The sequence below is a fragment of the Pezoporus wallicus genome, unplaced genomic scaffold (assembly GCF_028554395.1).
Source record: "Pezoporus wallicus isolate ANWC-B61680 ecotype Strahan unplaced genomic scaffold, APGP_CSIRO_Pwel_v1 contig_5524, whole genome shotgun sequence".
Lineage (NCBI taxonomy): Eukaryota > Metazoa > Chordata > Aves > Psittaciformes > Psittacidae > Pezoporus > Pezoporus wallicus.
In genome coordinates this window covers 1,338,706-1,363,912 of record NW_026636622.1, presented here as the reverse complement: position 1 = coordinate 1,363,912, position 25,207 = coordinate 1,338,706, and the positions used below count along the sequence as shown (strand labels likewise).

General features: G+C 39.2%; 1 protein-coding gene across 1 annotated transcript in view; it reads left to right on the top strand.

The window, feature by feature from the left end:
- Positions 1 to 25,207, top strand: part of WDFY4 (WDFY family member 4) — a 142,686-nt gene that overhangs the window by 71,628 nt on the left and 45,851 nt on the right. Inside the window, exons 40-44 of the mRNA XM_057401045.1 lie at positions 12,130 to 12,207; positions 13,091 to 13,294; positions 14,057 to 14,108; positions 15,456 to 15,622; positions 24,419 to 24,567. Coding sequence (XP_057257028.1) covers positions 12,130 to 12,207; positions 13,091 to 13,294; positions 14,057 to 14,108; positions 15,456 to 15,622; positions 24,419 to 24,567 — 650 coding nt within the window. The remainder of the gene's footprint in view (positions 1 to 12,129; positions 12,208 to 13,090; positions 13,295 to 14,056; positions 14,109 to 15,455; positions 15,623 to 24,418; positions 24,568 to 25,207) is intronic.

Genomic DNA, 25,207 nt, shown 5'->3' with positions numbered 1-25,207 from the left:
ATGCTTTTTGCTGTTGAAGGTTAAAGACTCCGTTATTGGTTTTTCCCTAAATATGCCCACATCATTAGTTCTTCCACTGAAGAGGTTGCCATCTGGAAAAGGCAGTGCGGAGACATTACTCAGGCACAAGTGCATGAAATTGGTGTTTCTGCATCTTCTGTCTCTCTTCTGCAAGGAAGCGGTTTGTAATTAAAGGAGCTGGTTTTGGAGGAAACATTACTCATTTGGTGTTATTCCTTATCATGTCAAAGACTGACAGCTCCACAGCTCTGATAAATTGTTCCTCTCAATGAGATATCAAACTACAGCTCCAAATGTTCTTCACCCTCTTTGCCTTTCTCCCTCCAGCCTCTTTGAAAGATTTTGATGCACTTTTCAGGGAGATGAAATCTAAGAGGAAGAAATTCATTTCTTTGCTCGTTAACATCCCTCTTTCTTTGTACACTTCACAAGTAAGGTAAATAGTAAAGATTTCTGCATCAAAGGAAATTGGGAGCACAAATTAAGTTAAAAGCACATGGTATTTGTGCTTTTAACTCTTATTTTTGACCTCACTTAGGTAGTCACTTTAGAAAGTGTTGTAATGTGATTTCAAATAATTTTCTGTGTCTCAGGTGCCTTCTGTATTCATTTGAGGAAAAATCTTCAGATTCTGGCCTCTGCCTTCACTACTACTAGTATGGACCTATATGTCCTACAGCAATAGGCACCTGGCTGAAACATTGCAATGCAAGGCCAAATAGCAGCATGAACTCATATTGAGAGACAAAGCACTTAAATCTCATAGTGAAATAAAAAATCTTTGCATTTACCAAGAGCTAAGCATGATTGTTCCTAACTGAGCAAAACTTATTAAATTTGACAGAAGTGCAGAAATTCAGCCAGGATTTCAAAACTTTGCTCAATAGAAAAAAGAAATGAGTTGGTTACTTCATTATTTGTCGATTTTCAGTCAACAAGGGAATCAAATTAGGAAGTTCATGCAGTAGTAGCATTTGCTGGAGATTTAAAAAAAAACAAACCAACCCACAACAACAACAAAAAAAAACCTTTTCAAAACTATTCACTTTTCATGTGCTGTCATTTACAAGATAAAAGAGTGTTTTTGAGACCAAATCCTCAATCTGTAAAAACCAGCAAAATTCAACCTATTCACTCTAGCAAAGGGTCAGTCCCCAATGTTTCCGCTGTACTTTCACTCAGGATCTCCAGCACCAGTGAAGGCAATGCCCTGCAATTTGGTGACAAATGTCAGAGTTGGTAATCAAATAGAGTTTTGTTTTCCCAGTATTTCTGAATCCACTTCGCTATCTCATGCTGGGATCTGGGCTGTGTCTGGAAGGTATGATCATTCAGAAGCAAAAGCATGATCACATTTCTGGTAGAATGTCAATGATCTGCTCTGGTAATTGGTTTTTTTTTTCTGCTTTCTTGGAAGTCTGAGTAGCCATGGAGGAGCAAGAAGAGCACTGTAGAAAGTCAGATTTTTTAATGCTTACAGGTGACAGGTAAATTTGCCAGCAGGAGGGTCTATAAGACTGAATGCAATGCCAAAGGTTTTCAAAGCATTTACTTTCCTGTTTCAAAGTGAGACTTCTGATCTCTTGCTCTTTGCCCTCCCTTCTTCCCAGTCCCTATATCCATACCTAGGATATGTATGTAATTTTTAGGCTAGCAATGGCTGGTTGTTTTTGTCATCTTCAACAAGCTGCAAAAGCATCAAGGGACCACTATAACAATCATATTTCGGTAAGCTGTAAATCAGTCAACAGCTTCTACCATGCAGTGTCATGAGGTTCTTCTTGAGGATGAGTGCCTGAGCAAGGATACAAGCAGCATACTTCTAATGACTGTAAGACACACTGCTTCAGGCGTGTAGATGTAGTTGTTCTTCTATACAAGAAATATAAAGCCTCCTGAGTTTTACCATAGGCCTGATCATGCTTGACCTCTTCTGTTTTGGTTAATTAATCACATTCCTTTATGCCAGAGACCCATGTACCATGAGAGAACAAAATAGAAAAGGTATTTTTAATCCCAGACTTCAGAATGAAGAGGTTAACTGAGACCTTCCAAGTTGTAATTGCAAAACCAGAAACTTTAGTGTAGGATTTTGGTCAGCAAACATACACTTGTGAAGACAGCTATAGATAACAAGCCGATATCTGACCTCCCTTGTGCTAGTTTTGTCATTCTGTCCATTACAAAAGAATTCTTTCTAGTTAAATGATGGGAGAAGACAGCCTCTGAACTCTTAAGGATTTTTGAGCAGTTTGATGGATAGCTTGGTTTCTGCTCTGCTGCCCTTAGTGTATGCAATGTCACTGCAGAGCTAACTGCAAAAGAGCATTTAATGGTGTAGCTCTATGAACCAGAAGATACTGGGTGCAAATTTTGGCTTTACTAGGAATAATTAATTTTTCTTTAGTTGACTGTATAGTAAGAGCCCATCTCTTGTATTTACTTTTGTAAGTAGCAGCCAGATTGTTAAACCCACAGCAAACCTGTAAAAACTGCATCAAAATGTCAGTGAGAGCCTTCTCCATCCCTGTGAATTACTTTCTGAAGTCAGGAGCTTCGAGAAAAGACCTCTTGGCTGAGACTTAAGTCACTGTCAGACACAAAATCTGTTTCACAGTGGCCTTGAACAAAAAAATTTGCTAATTTGAGATGAAGGATAAACAAGCAGAACTTAGTTCACAAAAGCTGAAATGAAGAAGATGATAGAAATATTTGAAGCAAAATCACAGTTATCACTTAAATATTTTTCTTACCACTTATTTGGGCTTTTACCAGCTTTCCAAGTTAACCAAGTTAAAACAAGCAAACATAACGATATTCCTTTGAATAGTTCATCATTTGTGTAACATCTTTATCTTCATAATAGAAGAATAGTTAACATCACTAGTTATCTAATTAAGTTCATTAACTATCCACCAACAGTGCACCATGAAGTTGACATTATGTTCTTCTGTCAACAAATGCTTTGATTTCTTAGGAAGTAATTAAAATGTAAATTAGCATGTCATTAGATGCACAAGGGAAGTTTGGAATCAAATATTCATTTCAAAACTGCTCACAGCACACATTTTTTTACTTTGATGAAAGTAGGCACTTTACTATTAATGATGTATATTAAACAATTTCCATTATAATATTATTGTCTTGTTTAATAACTGGCTCAAAGCTAAATTACAGTATGCTGCAGCAAGCTGGAAAAAGTTTCTTTAACTTTGAACAAAGGAATTTTTATGTCCTTTTAAGCAGCTGTCTGACACATTGCTCATTTATCATTTTCAGATTGTTTACAAGATCATAAAGAAATAATTCAACAGGTCAATACGTTAAATAAGAGCTGCATGATAACATCAAATGCAGAGCTGTCTGATTTTATGTAATACAAATCACTAAACTTTCTGGAATATATGGGAATAATTTCCTCATGCATTGAAGATAACTGTTTATCAGAGAAGTTGAAATATAAAGGTTGTATGTTGATGAATACAAATTATTAGGCTGACTCATATCCACAAGCCACTATCCCCACAGTCTGGCCCCTAAAAATCCAGTACTGGTTGTTACAGCAGTTGGTGTGTGACAGCACAATGCACAGTAGAAAAATTATCCTAGCAATTTTTTTTTTCTTAATCTGTATCAGTTTCATATTAAAACCTGAATTAGAAGACATAATATCCCTTACAAAACTTTGTGTGAGTAACTGGTCAGGGGAAGTTCTGTGATTTTAAACTCAGTGGTCTCCTATGGCAGTGAAGTCCCTTCATTTAATTAAAAATGTATGAAAAGATGTTTTTGCTTCCAGAATACTTTTTAAAATATACTTCTGCCTTTCAAGCTAGAGATTATGTCTGGTTCAGGTTTAAGCTTGGGTAAACGATTTCAGCGAGTAGAATTAAATGTTTTAAGCTGTTGATATTAAAATCTCATCTATCAAGTGCTTCTGGTTGCAGTTTTATTTTCGTATAACAGAAGTGATACTAAGAGAGTTGAATGGTATTAATGTGGATGAAAGCAGAGTTTTATTTGATTGCAGACAAAAAGCAGAAAAAAGTGCTAGCCACTGAAATAGAATTTTTTTTCTTTGCTGAATATATAGAATATATTGCTTGGATCAGGTATGTCATTTTATATGCAAAAATTCTGAAATAAATTGTTTTAATTAAGTTACTTTATATGGATTTGATTCAGAAGCCTGAAGTAACAATTTAAACTGAATCAAACTTACATTTTTGTTTTAAAACTTCGATTGGAATCAACATTCTCATCCACAGTTTCCCACAAGAAAATTAGTTTTCATTATTCATTAATTTTTAAATTCTATGTTTGTTCTATTTTTTAAGTAAAAGAATGCATTTTTTTAATCATGTTAGTTATTATTAGAAATTTTTATATGGAGAAGAATTATGAATAAACTTGCTTATCAACAAGTTCTGATTTTATATATGGTGTCTTATCTCATGCAAGGAGCAGTGTAAAACATACACGGGAGTCTGGGTGCCCAAAAAATTAAGTATAAGTTTCTATATAAGACAGCAGGGACTGAAAACTTTGCAGAGCGTGGACTGGATGGCAGTACATGCAAGTAGAGAGCAGGAAATCAAGTCATAGAAATCTCTCTAAGATGAAATTAAATGTTTCTTCTAAGTGAGGGTAAAGTTTGCTACCCTGTGCTGAAGTCTGTGGCCATTGATTTCTTGTTCTCATCCTTGTTAGCCAAATTAAGGAGAAAGCTTGGTTATGCCTATCTGTGTTCCATTCATGCTTTGTGCTTGAGGAGTACAGGTTTGTTCTACAGGCACTAAAAAACTCCAGAAGTAATCTTGTCACCTTTAAGTGCATGTTATTTTAGGAAAACTGATAATTTTAGGGACCAGGGAAGAGATGTTTCTTTGTGTTCTGTACTCCGATCTCTAAGCATATGCTAATATTTACAGGATTTTTTGTCAGCTAAAGGATTAGAAGTGCACATTTTTCTTAAATAAAAGCCGTGATTCAATGACCCCATTGCTGTTCCCCATAATGCCTTCACCTTCACCTTCCACTAGAGGTAAAAGGTAATACCTCTGCTGTAACAGGATGGAAATATCAACAGGAGTCCATCAGGAGGCTGAGTGAATTATCCCAAAGTCACAGAGGTAATTCTCAGAGATAGGATTAAAGAACAAACATGTCTTGCCTCCCACTATGCTTTTTTATTAGGGTACAAGTTATTGGTTCTCCCAGGAATTCACCTCTTCAGTAGTATTATCTGTTGAAGGAGCGTATGTATGCACACATATATATATACATACATATATATAGTTGCTATAGTAGTAATGCTTCTGTGCTGCCTGCGTTTAGCTGAAAAATACAGTTTGGAAGTCTCAATACACGAACGCCATACTTTGGGTTTTTCATCTTGAAACCCATCCCTCTGTGTGGGTACATTTATGATGCACTGAAAAATTGAGTTTTTTCTCATTAAGTTTGCTATTCCCCAACCAACTGGCGATGCCAAGAATCCATCCATGATCCTTAGGAGCAGTTGGCACTGTGCATTAACCTCCTAGCGGGTTGAGGCACAAAGCTTCCATGCAACACTTAACTGCTGGAGCTACAGTCTGTTGAAAAAAAACAAAATGAATTTTGGCAAAGCAACAATAAAATCCACATGGCTATAACAATTTTGTGATTCAAAAGAGTTGGCAAACAAACCAAAACATGGAGAGTGTATGCAAAGGACTAGAATAAAGTGCTCTTTAATCTGCTAAGGAAAATGTTATCTCCCTTAGATTAATGCTTGTTAAATGGAGACTAATGAAACATTTTTCCTCTTTAGAAATGAACCTACTTGCTTCCTGGTACATAGTGAATTACTTAAAAGGTAGTCTGATCACAAGATGGATGGGTTAGTGTTTGCACAGGGCAGCTATGTCTCTGATTCACCATGTTAGATTCAGCAAGAGTAGTAGATTTGGAGATGTTAACGCACTTTGTCCCTGTATCTGAATACAGGTGGATTGGAGACTTCACCCAGCTCTTGTAATTTACTATAACACTTGTATTATTCTCTGTAAAACTGCCATGTTAGCTGTAATCTTATTCTCTGCTTGTGATGCTGATGAAGAAAGGATTGATTTATTCTCTCTGATTTAGTAGGAAAGGACCAGAAGCATTGGGCTTTAATTGTGCATGTCAGGAGGGGAAGATCTGGTTAAATGTGTGGAAAAAGCAGGAGCATGAGAACTGAATACAAGATAGTTTTCAGACCTCAAAAGAGCTTGTGACCGGAGATCCATGCTGGCTAGTTCATGAAGTCCAGAGGACAGGAGTAGGATGTGAGGCTGTCAAGAGAAGCAATGCTGCACCACAAGCAGATGCCATTTAATGTTGAGCTGCTGGGAGATACATACTTAAGTAAAACTCAACAGTTTGCTCTTTGTAAAATGGCATTTTCTTAATGTTCTTCATCAAAAAAAATGCAGATTTGCTGTTTGATTTGAGGTGGGACAAGTGTATCATGTTAGTATCATGTCATTTTTCTCATTCTAATGATGCTAATTTCCTGTTTCCCTCCTTTGCAGTCATCACCCATAGAGTTTTTAAGCATGTTAATTTGCTACTTTCAAAGGTCAGGTGACGTGTATATGTTATCTATATGTTTGTGCCTTAAATGCTTGGGTTAAAGGCAAATCTGCCCCTCTTTGGTAGCAGACAGCCTGTATACGAGTTGTGAAGTATACGCCTAAACACATCCTGAAACATAGTTGTTTCTTGAATCTGTTTCTTCCATGCATAAACTCTTCACCACTGTCACATATGCTATTGACATGAGGTTTGTTCTGTCCCTGAGAGCTCTTTACCTCTTCAGTTTTTCTGTGCCCGCGGAATATTTTCTTAAAACCTAGTGATTGCTTGAATAGCTGTAATTAGATCAAAAAACCTTACATGTAGAATTGCAAAAGCACAAGTTAGAGGAAAAAAAAAATTAGACTCTTCTTGTGATATAAGATTTAATATCTGGTAAATCAGCTAAATTAGAATATGATCTGGCACTGGGAACATAAGGGTAGAAGGGATTTCCAAATTGGTTCATCAAATTCTTTCACCCTTTCACTATTGCATGTTGTCACCATATGCATCCCCTTTATTGGTCTATCAGTCTGCTTCAAATTAATTCAGGTTGGGTTTTCCCCATCACCAAACCCCCTTTCCCTCCAACCGGGTCATAGTGACAGGATGTTTCAGAAACTCGTCTTAGTTTGCCCATCTGCAAGCTAAAGAATTTGACCTATTTCATAAGACCTCTGAGATGTACCAGTGAAAAGTGTTATGCAAGAGTAGATACTTTAGTTGTAGCTGCAACACTACATGAATGCTTTTACTGTGTGAGCTTGTATATTTATAATATTTATATTGCTCAGAAGAGCTAAAGTTGTAAATTAATATCTCTGGTTCTAGTCCTCACCAAGAGATGACTAAAGCACATGCATCAAAACAAGTATATGGATATTCTCACTTATCATCCATAGGATTATTTATTTGGCACAGTGAGGGATCTGGATATCTGGGCTTTCCTTTAGCCCTCTTTGCGTGCGGCCAAGTCCACGCTCTTCCAAGTCCAAAATTGTTTTGCCTTGAGGTTTACTTTATTTATTAAGAGTTTTGGCAAATGCTTTGGCGTGCATGTGTGTTCTGTAATACAACACATAGCCTCACTGTTAAGTGATATATATATCTATAAGAATAATAAAAAATCAGACATAAAACATTCCAGAGCTCAGTAAAGAATTGTTAACTTAGAAGTGACACTTCAACTTTTTTTTTTTTTTTTTTTACTTTTTTGTTTCAACTTCCTCTTATTACAAGCAGCCTTGCAATTGCTTTAGTTGAAAGAAATTATAGAAAATCCGATCTCTGGTTTTGGTTTGCTTTGGTTTGGTTTTTTTGCATGCTAATTTCTTTGTTTGACAGCATATTTCTTCTTGCTGGTTTTACCTTTCCCCAGTGATAATCATTCTCTCTCCTATTTGCATGAGGTCTCCATGCCGCAAGAGGAGAAATGGGGTTTGATTCTTTGGATTTGTTTTTTTTTTAATGGGGAAATAGCTTATAAATTCCATCACCTTTTCAAGCTCTAAATATTGGCTGTGGAATCTGAGGCAGCAAAACAACCTGATTCTGCTTAGAATGTGATTGTCTAAGGCTGCAAAGTAGAGAAATCTGTATAAATAAATACTTACAGCATAGTAACATACTCAGATTTTTTTGAAAGGATAGATCAATATGGCCTTTTAGTCTGCTCTTTCCTACCATGCTCTTTCCTATATTTACACCTGCTTTTATGCATGTAAAACACATTTAAGTTCATCATCATCATGGCTTGACTTTGTGAACGAAGATTTCAGAAGGGCTTTACCCACGCTTACTACAAGCGAGCCGATGACTAAAAAGGCCAGTGTGGGATAGGCAAATCTGGTTGCAAAAAGCACACAAAAGTTCTCCTTGGGTGGTATAGGCAGGGCATGATTCTTTCTACATTGTCTTTTCTTGTCGAGACTAATTCTGTGTGTTACCAATATTACAAGTATCAAAGCTGGCATATTGTTTTGGTCATGATAGATATTGCAGTGTGGCACTATTGTGTTTTATACAGGGTTGCCATTTTAAAGGATAACCACCTACAATTCTTAATGGAAACTGTTTATTTGTTAGAAATTTGGTTTTGTTTGTTAGTTTTGTTGGGTTTTGTTTATTAGGTTTTTTTTCCAATCACAGAGATCTCCAATTTTGTTAACTGTTCATTTAATTTTGCAACCAGATGGTTTTTCTGTGAGGATGATCATCAGGGACATGTTCATCTGGTTGAAGATGGCTAGATATAGCATTCAGAAGCCAAAATGGTTAGTCTTCAGTTCACCAAATGTGGCTAGTGGAATTTTTCCTTCTTAGGAGCCTTCATATGTTTCAAAGGCTAGAAGCTGGGTCAGTGAAGTTTGTGAGAATCTCTTCAATGTGGCTTTGACCTTAGGGGTCTGATCGGTGACCATAAGCAAAATCCAAACTACAAGCAACTTTGAAACAGCTGCCAGTAGAGCACTGACTAGGCTTGAATAGCCTGTGGGTATCTGAAATGCTTGTTAATACCTGGAGGAATTGGCTGTGTACTGTGAATGGCTTTTACCCTGTGTCCACATGGAGCTGGGAACTCAGCTTTTCTCCTATACTGAGCCCAGCTCAATAGCACAGAGATGATGTTGATTTCTAGGTCACCCTTTATGGGAGTTTTATATGAATTATGGAATAGTTTTGTGAGGCCACAACTGTGATTACAGGTTTAATGATGCTTTAAACAAACAAAAATGTAATGACTTTCATCAGTGTGAAAAAAGGAGCTTCCTGCAGGGAAACACCAATAAATGTGACTTCGCGGCAGGGGCACAGGCCTGGCTGGCAGCCAGCAGTAATCAGCACACCACATAGACCTTGTGTGTTAACTTAATTATAGCACAGTGCAAGCAGCAGCTAGATAGTTTGCTGTGAGGAATCACTGCCAGCGTGGCACAGAGTCCATGCATTTAAAAGTTACCCATCTGATCCATGGCTTTAGGTAGTGAGAGGCTGGGACTTTGACAGCCAGTTTAGCTTTGTGCTGTGACTCATAGCAGTATCACCTTTGTCAAGGAAGTTTAGATGGGCATGAGAGCCTTGGAATGGTACACTATCCTCTCCTGCATAACAAAACAAATGTAGTAACTATCCTTGTGTTTTGCCTAGAAAAGTCTGTGTTACAAGACTCAGACTTTCGTTTGATTTGGTTGCTTGGGTTTTAGTTACAAATCAGGAGGTTGGTTACTTAGACCATGGGACTTGCTTTGGGAGGGAAGGTCTGCTGGGAGCTGATGGGGCCAGTCTTGACAGAAGGGGAAGAACTGCTTTGGTAGACTTGCCAGGCTGGTCAAGGCAGCTTTAAACTAGATTTGCTGGGGAAAAGCAGCAGTGATTCTTCCCAAAACTACCAGTCAGATGTCAGCACATGTAATGAATGCTTGGAATGATGCAGAGCTGCTCCAGCCAATGAGCCAGATTTATTCAGAGCTCGACTTAGATGCCTGCATACAAACACTCATAGTATGGAGAATAAACAAGAGCAATTAGAGATGTGTGCACGTCTACAGGTATGTGATATCACTGGCATCATGGAAACATGGAAAAGAGAAGGCTGCGTGGAGACCTTATAGGAGCCTTCCGGTATCTGAAGGAGGCCTACAAGGATAACAGATAGGGACTCTTCATCGGGGGCTATAGTGATAGGACAAAGGGTAATGGGTTTCAATTTAAACAGGGAAATTTCAGTTTAGATATAAGGAAGAAGTTCTTTACTGTGAGGATGGTGAGGCACTGGAACAGGTTGCCCAAAGAAGTGGTAAATACTCCATCACTGGCAGCATTCAAGGTGAGTTTGGACAGAGCCTTGGGAACATGGTCTAGTGTGAAGTGTCCCTGCCAATGGCAGGGGGTTTGGAACTAGTTGATCTAAGGTCCTTTCCAACCCTAACCATTCTATGATTCTATGACTGTAGAAAGTCCTGTGAGTGTTGGACAGACTGTTAAAACAGAGTCCTGTGCTGGTTTTTCAACTGTCTTAATTCAATAAGATAAAACAAGCCAGTAGTTTACTCTGCAGTTGTTCAGTGCTTCAGGTATGCACACAGCCTTTCCATATGCTTTGTCTCTCTGATCAGGCAAAGTAAATGTCATGAGAACACTTTACTTCAAGTCCATTTGGTACCCAGAATTTCATAAATAGCTAGGAGAAAGTGGGGAACAAGCCTAGCATTCTCAAAGCTGGAAACTTGTCTTTGATTAAAGTTTAAATTTGATGAATTAATATGATAATGAATGTCCTAGGTTGTATTTTGTAGTTATTTGCACGATGATTTGGCACCTGAGATACTCCATTGAGTTTAATAATGTTTCTGCTGATCTTTTCAAAAGGGAGGCTCAGGTAGGATGTGCTGTTTGAAATTCTCTGGTTTGTGTTCTGTGTAGATCTTGGCTGTGTGAACTTTGTGACTCCAAAACCTGTGGGTTTTGGTTGAGTAGTTAAGATAATGAAACCCATTTCATTTCCCTGCTCCCTAAGTTTAAGGATCCCACACAGTAGTCCATTGTTTATGATTTTAGCATGTGTTACTCTGAGGTTAGTATTATAGTCTCTGGATTTTGGTTGGAGAGGTAGTGTTTTAGGGCAATAGCATGTCTTGCTAAAGATCACAAAACAATTCTTTTGCATAATGGGGACTGCAACTTGTAATTTCATGACAGCAGTTCATCAGTCTTGTACTTGCACAGAGACCCTTAGCTTGAGAAGTTAGTTCCAATAAAACACCAGATGCAAGTTCATTGTTCTATGAGTCTAGTGCATTCGTGAAGGAAAGATGGCCAGGAAGTTCTGTCAGACTGCTTTAGAAAACATGTATTACCAGAAGCATCTGAATAGCACTGGGGTTTAGGGCATGTCTGTGCTCTGTAGTGGAGCAGAGGCGGTTATTATAGGTGTCAGCTCTACAAATTCCCAGTTCTAGCTCTAGCTTAAACATGTGTACATCACAGTTCCATTAACTAGTGTATTTATACTCCAAATCTCTAATTGTCAGAAGACTTAGGCCCCTAAATCTCAAAAATGTTTCTGGAAACAGTTGGTTTCCTGCCTGCAAAAAGGGGCCATGCACTGTTCCTTTGCAGTTCATGCAGGAAGGAGCAGGCCTATTGTTACGCATCCTTACATCAGTTGGGGTCTCTACAAAGAGATTAATTGTCTTTTATGCTATGTGCAGTTCTAATTCAGCTCCAAAAAGAGGAACCTTAAATGTTATTTGCTGTTATTTTCCTCCTTTTGAGTAGTTCCACTACTCAAAATCATGGTATGTTTATCTTTGTGGTGAAAGTGTGCAGCTTGCTCTCAGATGATGGCCTCACCACTATCCTGTCTGGAGAGTCACCAGACTTGCAGTCACAGGCCATATTCCCTAATTTTTCTTGTAAATGAGCAGCTAATGGCATCCTCTGCCTTTCACAGAGTGTACACCGGCCGCACCTTGGTGTAATGTGTCACAATGTTTCTTCCAGGGATTTGTATCATGTATGGAACAATACCGAAGGACTGGGCAGGAGCTGTATGCCTCTTTGCACAAGAACCACATACAGGTAAAGAACAGGAATGTTGTTCAACAGCTTTCAGTTGCCAGAAGGATGATTTTGGACTACCCTGAGAAAGCAGGCATTTCAGAAGTGAGATGAGTAGTATGCCCAAAGGAATGCAGAGAGTTGATAAGTCAATACTCCACTCCTGACATCACCACTGAGGTGTGATAAAGCCTCACCAATCAGATTCCTCACTTTATCTTCAGAAGCCTTTTTTCTTTGGTTTAAATAAATTATTCTGCTCTCACAATGGCAGAAAGTGAGAATTTTGACCTTCTCTTAGTAGCCAGTAAAACTTTTCAGAAGGCTTCAATCACAGCCAGTAAAATCTCACTGTTTCTGTTTCAGTGTTGGCTATCAAGGACCAACAAGCATTTCATTCTTTAAGATTCTTACCTCCTATCTCTTTTAAATTGATATTTTAGTGCCCCCAGTTTCCTGCACACACTTCCTAAGTAGAAATAATTCAATTTTTGCCATGCTTGGAGGGAGTACAGTAGACCTCTGATTGAGATTTTCAGACTGTGTTTTCAGTGAACATGGTTGTTGTCATTTGACACAAACATTAACCAGATAAAAATGGAGTGATGCTGTTCTTCTGGCTTACTGCTTTTGAGTTGGAAACATAATGAAAGCAGCCATTTTCAAGGAGGTTGAGGTTTACAACATGCTTATATTTGTCACTGTATCTTAGTTTAAGTAGTAGCATCTCACACAGCACACTTTCAGTGGTCAGCTGTACCTGTGTTTTCTGGGTCTGCAGCCCTTCCTCTGTAGTAGTCCTAACCAGTAGGCTGGGTAAATCCCTCTGAATTGCTAGAGTGGTGCCATTGCTGGGTGGGAGGGAAGTGTACAAAAGGTGGCACAAGGTGGTTCTGTCCCACAGATGCTGCAGTGTGGTTACAGCAAAGCAGCCAAGGACTGGATGATACTTGAGGAGCAACTTTTCTATAGAAGGGGCCCATGGAGAGATGCATCACGATCGTTTGATCCACAATGGATTCTTGATTGTTATGAAGGGCCTTCACGAATGCGGAGGAGGATTCAACTTGTAAACACCCAAGCAACAAGGATGCAAATGAAGAGTGAGGTAGAAAGCATTTGCAGGACGCACACGATTTCTGTCGCAGTTGCTGGTGACTTTTTTTCCTCTGGTTCTCACCACCTCTGGTTCTCTATTGACTCATCAATATGCTATGAAATGCATAGAGAACTTACTGAACAGGTCTGGTTTCGAGAGACTAAGAGGGGCTGCAATGTGGTTAGCAGCCACAGAATTATTTTTCCTCCTTTCTGTTATAAGATCTCCCCAGACAGATGAAAGCATAACCCAAGCATACTTTCTGTCTTGTAATCTCATGGGCACAGTGCTTCCCGATGTATGCAACAGAGTCCAGTTAGAAGGGTGCACTGTCCTGTTAGTCTTATGTTTCGTAGGGATGATCAAAAAGGGAATTAGAGCGGTTTGAACTAAGCATTGAAATGTGGGGTATTTACTACTGTCTGTCTGAGTATCTAAGTGCCAAATCCTACCAACCTAGCAAATGCTTCAGCATTTCAATATTATCAGGAAGTTCCCATTTCTAGCACATTTCCAGCTGTCATGTGAAGCTTGGATTCTGGCAGCTTTTTGTAGGGTCTTCTTTGAAAAGACAATATTCCTTTTGCCTAACAGTTAATATTTGTTCCTACATTTGATTGTTCCTTTGGGTCTTTTCAAATAAGTTTATCTGAATTTCCAAGGCATATATTTGCAATATAGTTCCAAATCCGTGTTTTTCTCTACAACAAGGTTCTGAATTATGTTTATCTTCTGCATATTGCACTCTAGTCATACCTAATCTCTTTTCAGGTTCTCATGGGAAACAGAAATGAGACCACCTCCTCTGCTGAAGTGAGCCCAGGTAATGTTTTAGGGCTAAAATCACATCATCAAAAGGGTAGACACAAACAGACAAAGAGAATTAGAGTTAGTGAATGGATTTCTAGGTCAGAATTTCTTCTAACGAAAAAACCCTTATTGTCAGTTCTCTGGACTGAAATGTCACTGTAACATCAGGGGAAAAAACAATGCAATTGTTATAGGTGGTGTATAAACTGCCTTCAAAATTTGTTGCTCTCTTGTTGCCACCAGAAAGATCTCAAAGTAAAAAAGCTATCTTGAAAGTATTGAGCATCCTTGGCCACCTGGAAAGCTTCCAGCTGCCTAAACTCAGAAGAAAAAGTGTGGACTTTCCCTCTGGTTTTAGTAGACACTCCAGTTCTGCCTCTGAAACAGCATATAAAACCAGGTGATAGATAGCTCAGAGAAGTGGTAATAGGAAATGTAACTTTCCAAGAATGTGGAAAAAAAAGGTGGAGAGTGGAAGGAAATCATCAAGAATATTAATATGTCAAATTGTTATTTAGCATTCAAAGTAGAAGCAGATTTTTCAAAATGCGATCATTACATCAACACTTTTCTTTTTCCAAGGCCAGATTTTCTGTTACACAAGACATTAAAAGAGGATATCTTGGGGTGAAATATGGTACAGAAGTCAATAGTTAATGGCGGGGGGGTGGGGGTGGGGGTTGGGCAGGGATGGGGAAAGACCCCAACTTTGAAAAAGAGCTGTAGTTTGGAAATGTTAGCCAGGTCTAAGGTTGTGGGTTTCAGCCACCTTTATGGCTGCTTTATGTCAAGCTTCTAGTGTATGTAGTGTAAACTGTTGGAAATAGGCAGGGTTGTTGTATGCTTTTATTGTGATAGGGCCTACCAAATAAGTGATAATGGAGCTCATTGTTCAACAAGACTGAAGTACTATGTAGTTTCTGCATGAAAGTGATTACACTCTACCCAATAGGAAGGCTGATCGTGCCTTCCTTGACTGTGTGCACTACGTAAAGTTGCAAAACCTGGGACACAGCTTGGACAAGATATGAGTGGATTGTCTCTCTTTGGATTCTATTCAGATTCTGCTCAGTGCATGCTCCCAAAAGACTACCATTTTCAGTTTCTCTTAATTTTTTAATCATCAGTGATTATAGGAATTTAGGTTGAATTATGACTGATTGCAGCTACACGGTTTTAGTTCCCTGAGCTAAGCATCCTTCCTTAGCAGTCACGGATTCTACTCCTTTCTTGCCTGTTTTTTTCAGAGAAATAATGCTATTTCCCAAGGTAGAACAGATTGAGTTAAAGTCTAAATTGCAAATGCTTTTGGTGTCATCCTACTGCCTCTAAAACTGCAATCTCTTTTATACTGATATAGGAGAGCTGACATTAAATGGAGCAGAAAGCGAGATGGATAAGAAGGGATTGGATTGCAACCAGCTAACGTTCTTCCCTGCTCTACATGAAAGTTTCCATTCAGAAGACTTCTTGGAACTGTGTGTGGAGAGACAAATTATATTGCAGGAGTTTGCAGAGAGTGAAAAGGTAGGAAATAAAAACTAGAACATTTTCTCTGGAGAGATGGCATTTTAGAGGATGAATTGGATGTGGAGGCCTACCTGTTCCTTTCAGTTTGGGGTTCAGATTTACTTAGGCTACAGTAAGGGTCATCACTGTTTCCTAAAAGCAATCACAACTCCCATATGGACTTATTGTTGAAAAGTATTTAACATTAACTCTTTGAAGAAACAGAAAAAAATCTTGGCATGTGACCAAAGTATTCTCATACCTGTGAGGCAGTATTTTCTAAATTTGCCAGAGACGTGGCTAATTATGAGGCTGAGAATTCATGTCCTGCTTCCCCACCTTTACTCAGGCTCAGAGCAGTGCTTGGATCAAATTTGATTTTTCATTTATTACCTCTAGAAAAGTATGCCGATTTGTATAGGCTGCTAGTTCAGTGATGTATAAATCTCTTCCTGCTGAATACCAGAAAATATTTTCGTCCTCTCTTCCTATGCCTTTTTCTTTTCTGCTCCCCCATGAGTACTGGAAAGATCTGATTTTTTGCAGTGTACCTGTTTTATCCAGTAGCATCATTAGCCCAAGAGTTAGCATCCCAAAGTAGAAGCTGAAGGTCAGACTTGAAGTATTTAAACTCAGCCATCACAGTGCTGTGACAGTCATATATATAGAAATAATTATTTTATTTTTATGTCTCAATGCCATTGCTAAATTTTCCTAATGCTTTGGTAATGTCTGGGGGGTCATATTCATGTTCTCTAACATGAAGGCTTCATCCTGCTATAAGAGCTGTTGGTACACTCTCTGTCTGTACAACATAATTAATTTCCCTGCCCCTGCTCCTTTTTTTCTCCTCACCCCCTTCTCTCCAGCAGAAGAAGACATGCATGAAAATGTAAGGCATGTTTTCCATGCACTGATCTCATTTTGAGCCTTAAGGCTGGCTGTCTTTTCTCCATGTAACTCCACAGGAAGCCCTCAGAAACGCCAGGCATGTTTTTTTCCAGCAGCAGTCACTGTGTTGCCGAGCTGACAGAAGTATTAAAAAAGGCAGTAGGGGGTGACATTAGCTGTCCTGTGCTCACTTAGTGCGCTGCGGTCCTGCCTCATAAATGGCTGCCTCGTGGGCTGTTTGCGCTTTAAGCAGGCAACTGGAACCATCCTACCTACTACACTGCACAGGAAAGTCATTGCGATGCTTTGGCAGATACTAGATTGATTTCTGGAACACAAGGGTACCTTGTCTGGAAAGTGATAGTTGTTTTATAGTGTTACCCAGTATTATTATTTTTTTTTTTTGCATTGCTATTAAACAGATACTTTTGTACATATTCAGATATACGAGATGTCTTTTTTTGCAGAAGCAGTAGATCAAATGTTATTGACATTGTTGGTTCAGAGTCTGTTCCTCAGCAAGTTAAATATGAAGAATATGCAGGTGCAGGTGGGATATTCTTATTGCTAATATCATCTAAATTTTTGGTTCATATTACTTGAAAAACAAAACAGAAAACATTTCTAGGCATTCCTATGAAAATAAATTTAAGTATTCAAACAATATGAATTTACCACTTGGACTGCAAGAGAAAGGGACTATAAAAGAGAAAGCAAATGGATATAGTTTGAGTATAGGCTAAAGGATGCTACTGAATGGTTAGTCCCTGAGAGAGTGGGGACTAATCATATGAGGGAGCAGTTATGCTCTGCATGTTTGAACATCACCCAGACCATGCAAAAGAGTCCTTTAAATGTGTTCTTTTTTTTTGTCCCATTTTAAAAGCAATATCTACCCATAGACAAATGCGTTTCCCAGATTTCAAAGTCAAACACTCTGAATTTAGAATATGCCAGAAATCAATAAATTAATGCCAGATCTGTGCAATCACAGTACTCAATGACATATTCACTTGCTGATTTTATTGTAAGACTATCCATTTTGCTTTACCAGTACAAAGAGTGGAAGGTATGTATATCCAAATCCATACCTTCAAAGGAGTATTTAGTTTTATTAACGATAATTCTGTCTCTTCCAGTCAGGATCTTTGTAATATATATAACTGTAGCTTCTGTGTTTTGCAGCTAGCAGGAATGCTATAGACTCCAGTCATCTTCCTTACACAGAGTTAATATATCACTAAAATATATCCCTCCTGAGCAAATTCTGAAAACATAGTATTTATTCCTGTGGTTACATAATGACATAATGCATATGCAAAGGGGCTGAATTCAGGCTGACATCTGAAGATACAATTTTGCAATCATAATAATACTTTTTTTAAATTGTGTGTCATTCCAAAAGCTTAAAAACGGAAGCCTCTCTCAGGCCTCCCAGGAATAACAGACTAATGGCAGAGATGGAGGCTCAGGGCAGTTGCTTGCAGACTAGAGGAGAATGGTGGGCTGGTAGCTGAGATATTTTGTTGCTTCACCTCCTCCCAGACAGATGGGTCCAGCAGGGACCACTTGTGAAAGCTGGGCAAGAGAACTCTTCATGGTATGCCTGGGACAAATGTGGCTTTGACCTCAAAGGTGGGAATTGAGTCATGTCATTGCTGAATGTTTAGAACTGGTGTTGTAGTTACAGTAAAGTGGTATCTATGGTATTATGCCCAAAGCAGAAGGAGATGGTTTTATTTCTGCACTGAAGTTAATGTATCAGGATATATCAGACTGCAGGTGCAGATTTACAGATTGTTTCTGTTAGGGCTGTCACTTCAGAAGTTACTGAGCTGTCATACTCTGGCTGCTTGGTTATAGTTTTTGCTGAAAAATCATTGAAGTTATAGTATGTGAAGATTATATTTTGCATTTATCTTTAGTGTGCTGAGACTGCACACACCCTATGCATGGAAGGAGATGTTACACAACGTGTGTTGCTGCTGAATTTTGCAATAGAAATGCAAATAGGATCCTGTCCTGGCCTAATCTATCAACATGCCAACTAAAAGCAGAGACAGCTCTTTAAATAACCCTAGTTTACCAGCAGAGACAGGGAGATCGGATACCTGTATCTGCAATCTGAGCCCCCAAGTGCAAGATTACCTCCCTGGTCTTTACAATCCTAAAGAAGTCCTGCCAGGTTGTTAATGTGTGGTTAGCATGTACTAGATGAAGAAAGTGTTGGGAGGCTTGGGGAATGGTTTTGGTGTAGAAATTCTGAATTTTGGAAAATAGTAAATCTCTGTTTGCCAGCAAGTCATTCAAGACTAAGAAATCCAAGCAGCTGGAGTAGTGAATCTGAAGTTAACAAGAGGGCATGACCTAGCAGAAATCTGGGCACAATGCCTTTCCTTGAAAGAGGGGCTGGAGAGATCACAGGACATGGTAGGAGCAGTAATAGAAGGGACTAGCATAAATCTGAGGGAGTGGGATCCATGACTGGGAGAAAGGAGCTGATTAAAGAATAAGCTCAATTGAAAGAGGGAGCAACTGTAAAGTTCTGCATTTAGGACTGGCGGAATGATGTAAGGGGTCTGCATTCACTTGGTGGAGCCAGTGTTTTTAGAAGCATCAGCACCTCCCTCTGCAGTTCTCAGAAACGCAGAATACCAAAGCAGGCTGTTTTCATGGGAATGCTCTTACAATTCATCTGAGCATGAGGATGTAGCAGTACAGAGCATTAAACATGCTGACGTGCAGTAGGAACAGAGCCTAGCTATGTGGTCAAAGCAAAGAACTCAGAAGCCAGGTCCTTGTCACAAGCCGTTTCCCTTTTCTGTGTCTTAAGTTTCTCATCTTCCCTCCTTGCTCCAGGAGCAGAGGTTGTGATGGCTACTCCACTGCAGGAAGGAGTGCTAAGCAGTAGTAGGGGTTTTCAGTGTGAAACTCTTCCTGTGTTCAGATGGGAGCATATGAAGAAGGACATAGTGTGGCAGATGATTACTCGTCTGACTTGCTCTATCTGGGTTTCTGCTATAGTAGAGAAGATACTGGGAGCCCTTTCTCCAGCCTGTGCACCTCTACCTGTACCACAGCTCAGGGAACAGCTTTGCTAGTAGGTGCAAATGACAGGGTCTGACTCATGCTCTAAGTGTCACCAAGAAAAAAACCCAGAGCATCTTTAGCCAGATCTCTGCTCTTCTGGATATGCTCCTTCACCACACTACTTTGTTCCAGAGATATACTTCCTAGTAGTCTCCCTTCATCTCTGCTTCTGGGTTCGTTTGGGTTTTTTGTTTGGATTTTGTTTGTTTGGTTTGGTTTGTTTTTTTTGCTGTCTTGGGGGGGGTGGGATTTTTTTTTTTGCTTTAAGTGTTCTCCTTAATGAAAAATGTCTTTCAATTGTAAGGCTGTAGCTGCCCTCTGGATTTCTTCAGGGCTCCAAAAACCCAGGTCCCTGACTGCCGCCTCAAGCAAGCACAGCTGATTTCCTAAAGCTCTTTCTGTAGAATGATGCAGCAAGGAAAGGAGCAGGCAGGCTTTGCTGTGGTTCTTACCTAGAGAGCCATAGGAGTAGTGGTAAGGGCATGAACTTGTGTGAGCTGAGCTGAGGGGAAATTTAAAGAATAGTGTTAGTTTTTGGCAGCTTTTTTTTCTTTTTTTTTTTTTTTTTTGAGAGGAGCGTGGAGTGTAAGAGGTATGAGCACAATGCAATTGGAACTGTCTTCCAGATGCTATCATCAGCTAAGGGGTGCCGGCCTCTCTGGCTCGTGATGGGCTGGGACAGATGTCAGCTTTCATTACAGAAAGCAAGCACAAAGAGCAGTCCCAGTGCCCACAGCTATGTACAAGACAAGCACCACCTTCTGCCACCCTCTTTTCTCACAGATATCTGATATTCTTTCCTTGCAACATTTGGGAAGTTGGTAAAACCTGAGAAGTGCACACAGAAACACTTCCTACATGGGGTTTTTGCTCCAGTGAAGTAAGAGAGGGAGGGTGAGTAGAGGCTATCTGCAATAAAAGGGATGTGTCCTGGGTCTTCTAAAGCTAAGCTGTAACCACAAGGATTGCTTTCTAGTGATTGCAAATGGCTTCACTCAAGTATGAGCAGAAGAAATTTGATCTCATGTTTGTAACAGTTCAAATGTGACAAAACTTGAGCCTAGAGCCCCCACCACTAAAGACTAGGCTAAGCGGATTTAATTTCCTTTGATCGCTGAGCAGCTGGTAAGAGTGAAGCAACCTGTCATGTATCCTTAAGTTGTGATTTATGAGACGTGTGTGACAGTTTCAGAGTAAGATGAGACTTAAACATCAACCAAACCAACAGTCATTGCAGGGAAGGTCTTGTGAGTAGCACAGAGAGGAGGTGGGATTGTATTGCTCTTGCCATGATAACACATTATTTGCTTCTCCAGCAAAAGTTGTGAAAGCAATGTATTTGATTTCATCTGCTCATAGTCATTTTAAACTCTGCGGCCCTAAATAACGTTAACCCTACTTTATGGACAAGTTCTTTGTAGCTGGTACACCCTGGGATCCCTCAATACACCAGAGAAAGGACAGAGAGAGTATATAACTACAGGTTTCATCTCTGTGATTCATGATACAGTGGTGCCTGAATGTGTTGCTTTCATGTGTATCATGCAAAGTTATTGTAGCTGTTGCTGAGCAAATGATTAGAGATAGTTATGAGTGTTTATAGAAAAACATAAGATGTGACAATGAGTAGGAAGGGGCTTTAGGAAGTTCCCTAAAGCCACTGGATGTTGAGAAGGTATATGAAGATCAAGAATCACTCCTTACCTAGCTTGTTTCTTATACTCTTTCCATAAGCTTCTGTTACTAAGATGCAGGATAATTAATTAGATGGGCATCTGAACTGACTTGGAGTAGCCATTCTTTTGTCCTTATTCTGTAAAAATGCTGTGTTCAGGAGATTTGTATGGGATGGGTAAATGTGTTCCACTGACATGATTTTGTGACTTTAATTTCCTTGCATTGTGTTTTTCCCTGGAGGAGCCATGTTAACACTACTAGAGTCTGCAGGAATAGATGGCTAATGCTAACCTCCTCCTGGGTTTTTGAAAACTGTGTGAAAACTGTTTGCATCAGGTAATTCCTTTGGAAATCTGCCTCTTTAACTCCAGAGCAGATATGTTTGTATTGCTATTTGCTTAAATGCAACTGGAACATTTACAAACAGCTCTTCTGAAAAACAAGAAAGAAAGAAAAAAAACTAAAACCATGTCTTTAATTCCCTCTTACATCTGAATGAACAGAGCAATCAAGAGATGCAGGGCTCTGGGCAATACCTTAGAAGGTAAATCAATTATTTTATGTCATGTTTACTTCATTGATTAATGATTTTTAGTGGCTGGTGGACTGGATTTTGTTCTGTTTTGAAAGAAAAGGAAAGTTTTTATTTAATCTATGGTAATTTCAGGCTGCTTGGTGTTTCAATGCAAGACTAGGTACAAAACTGTTATGGTAGGGGTTCAGTAGTACATCTCTTTGTCAGATCTTTATTACTCACCTGAAATAAAATGAGCCCTGCTCTCCAAATAAGAACAATTGACTTATCCCACGGGCCTTAGGATTTCTAACAGTGCAAATGTGTTTAATTCTATTGGGGGTGATATAAAACTGAAGAAATGGATTTGGCACTGGTTGCTATTACTGGCTGAATAGTACAGAAGACAATGTACTGGGGCTTGGAGTTTTAAGGTTTGAGAAAGGGTGGTACTTGCTTTCTCTCCCTCAAGGCCTGCTTAAGTGTCCTGCTCCTGCCTTAGGTGTAGTAAAAAAGTGTTTAGTGCCAGACCATATTAGTGATCATGAGCAGGCCCCCTTCACTATCCATGTACCTCCCAAAACCACACATATGATCTCTGGCACAGAGGCTGGATTTGCTGAAGTGGATTTCTTAGAAGTCTGGATTTCAACTTTGTGTTCATTTAGCTATTTTACACAGCTGCCTGAGGTTTCAATATTCAGTTACCTTCCTTTGGGGAAGAAAAGATCTTTCTGCTATTCAATTACTTCGGGAAACCCCATGGTTTGCTAATGTGAGCAGAATTCCCCAGTACTCTCAGCACGAGCATACATGCCCCTAGCCACGTAATGGCATGCACAAACAGAGGCACTCCAGTTCAGAGACTTCTGTCTACAGAGACAGGTGTTCCTTTGGGATCTGCAGGAGAAGTGATTGGAAAATGCTAGCTTCCTCTAAGAAATAATTTAGAAGGGAAAGACAAAGAGATTGAAGGGATTTTCATCAAAAATTACTCACAGAAATCTTCTGTGATTGTTTCTTTTTTGTAAACCCAGAATTAAAAAAAATCTTCTGTGCCCATGAAGTGACTTAAAAATGAAACCCCCATTTTGCTCGTAAAATAATTGCTTTTCAGTAAAAAAAAAAAAAAGGCAGAAACAAGATTTTATTTCAATTATTTATCAATTTATCGTTTATGTTATGCTGGCATCCAAGACTGAAATCTTGTGTAGCAGTGCAGACCTGAATTAGCCTATGTGTATTTTGGGATGGAGGCAAGGAAGGTTGTCGACTTGGTTCCAGAACTAGTGACATAGCAACAAAGGCAAAAAGTGAAGGAGAACCATGCTTGTTCTACATATCATCGTGTAGACTTTACATGATGTAGTAGAACCAATGCTATTTCTGGGTCTTTTTTGCATGCACAGAAAATAATGCACAACTTTTGTTTGTATGAAGTTTGGTAGAGCTGAGATCTTAAGAGTAAAAACAGACTTTGTGATACTTCTCATACTTGTTAATCAGTTCTCTCAAGAGCATTGCACTAGATTTCAGAACCAGCAAACTTCTATTATGTAAATACCTCTCAGATCTATTCCCTCTGTATGCAGCCATTTGGTCCTTGCAGGTGGACTCAGGCTGCAAAATTCTACACTTGTATCTGGATTGCATAGAGTTCAGAATTGTGTTGATTTACAGGGGGAACTTAGCAGTGAGAAGTTTTCTTAGTATATAAGGTAGTATTTCTGTTTTAAAATTGTGGGAGCATTTGTGTTTTGTTGTAGTATGAGTGTTTGAAAGGATGTTTGCAAATAGAGGGTGCTTCATCTGAGATAGGCTAATAGCCAGATGATTAGCTCCTGCCTCCTTCCCTGCAATTGTAGGAGATACTGGTTGGAAGTTTTGTTCCAAACTGGGCACAGTCAAGAGAGGTTTCTAAACTATTCCAGGATGCTTAACTGAATCTTCAAAACAACTGGAATCATAGACTCATATATTTTGATTGGCCTTCTGTATAAGACAGGAAGGAGAAGTTCCAGGGCAAGGAGTTTTGTGTTACCAAGATTTCAATCCACTGTATGCTGATTCAGCTGGCCATGTTGAGTTAGGTATTTAGTAGGTATATTAGATTTTTTCCTTGTTCATTGCTCCTTGGGATCCTTTTCAGGGTTTTTTCAAGTATAGATTTCACTAGGATCTAAATAAAAGTATTTGCCTTTTCTCTATATTCTAAATATATATTTATTTATTATATGACACTGTTTTTCTCTATGTCACTTGTTTCCTCAGTGCTCCAACCCCCTACCTGTATAACTGTCCATATTTGCTGTCTAACAAAGTTTTGCAGTGCTAACTCCTGCAACATTTGCAAGCTTTTCATATTCTGTATTAATGTTGCTAAATATAGCTACAGAGAGATGGGGAAGGAACAGATTTACTGGGGGGAAAGAGTGTCAGACCCTCTTACTACTAATAACAGAGAGGCATGCACTGTCAGTCATATGGTGATTTTGTGGCTGCATCCCTATAGACCTCCCAGACAAGGTGACAGCTGGTTTAGTACATACATATGTCCTTCTGCACCATTGGGTCTTGCTCTTTGCTGTCTCTGTCTCCTGCGTTACTCACCCCTGCCTTCATTATACTCGCTTCCATACTAGGTCACATTCAAGTGCTCTGTGGCAGTTGTGCAGGGGCATAGAGCATTGGAAGGAGTGCTGCTCTTTGGCAAAGAGCACTTTTACATCTGCGAGTGCTTTGTGTTATCCCCTCTAGAAGAAGTGTACTGCACACGTCACTGCTTGTCCAGGTGAGTCATTCATTCCTCCCAGGGATCTGCTTGTTTAACTTCAGTAGTGGCACATGGATATGCAGAATTTGCACAGACTTTGAGGGAATTTCAAAAGGGATATTAGCACAAGAAGTTTGCCATCTTTTCCATCTGTTCACAGAATTGTTTAACCTAACTAACACAGGTGCTTGTTCACAGGCTTTGTGAACTATCTCCAACAGATGGAGATGGTGGGCAGTCTAACACACACTGCTGTTTTTCAGTTCTTTTAAAGTGTTGTTAATGTTTTTTTCTGATTGGCTTTTATTCATATGGAACAGTCATTACAGGAGCCGTTAGCTCCATTGTCTCATAAGGTTTTTGTTTGTTTCTCCAAGACAGAATTGTAATTAATACTTGGCACACTACTACAGTCTTTGCCTCATGATTTATTGAAACTGATCAATATGGAAAATGAGTCTGTTAGACTTGGCTCTTTGCACATACTGTGTGCTCATGTGCAAAGCCTAGTGAGATAGTGAATAACTCAGTGTTTTTACTCCCCGACTGTCTGCTCTGCATCTAGTTCTTACGAAGTCTAATATCAATCAATCTGATCAGGTGACTTGAGGATGAATTGAACTTGGTCTGATAAAAGCTTAGGTTGTTTTTCTAAGGG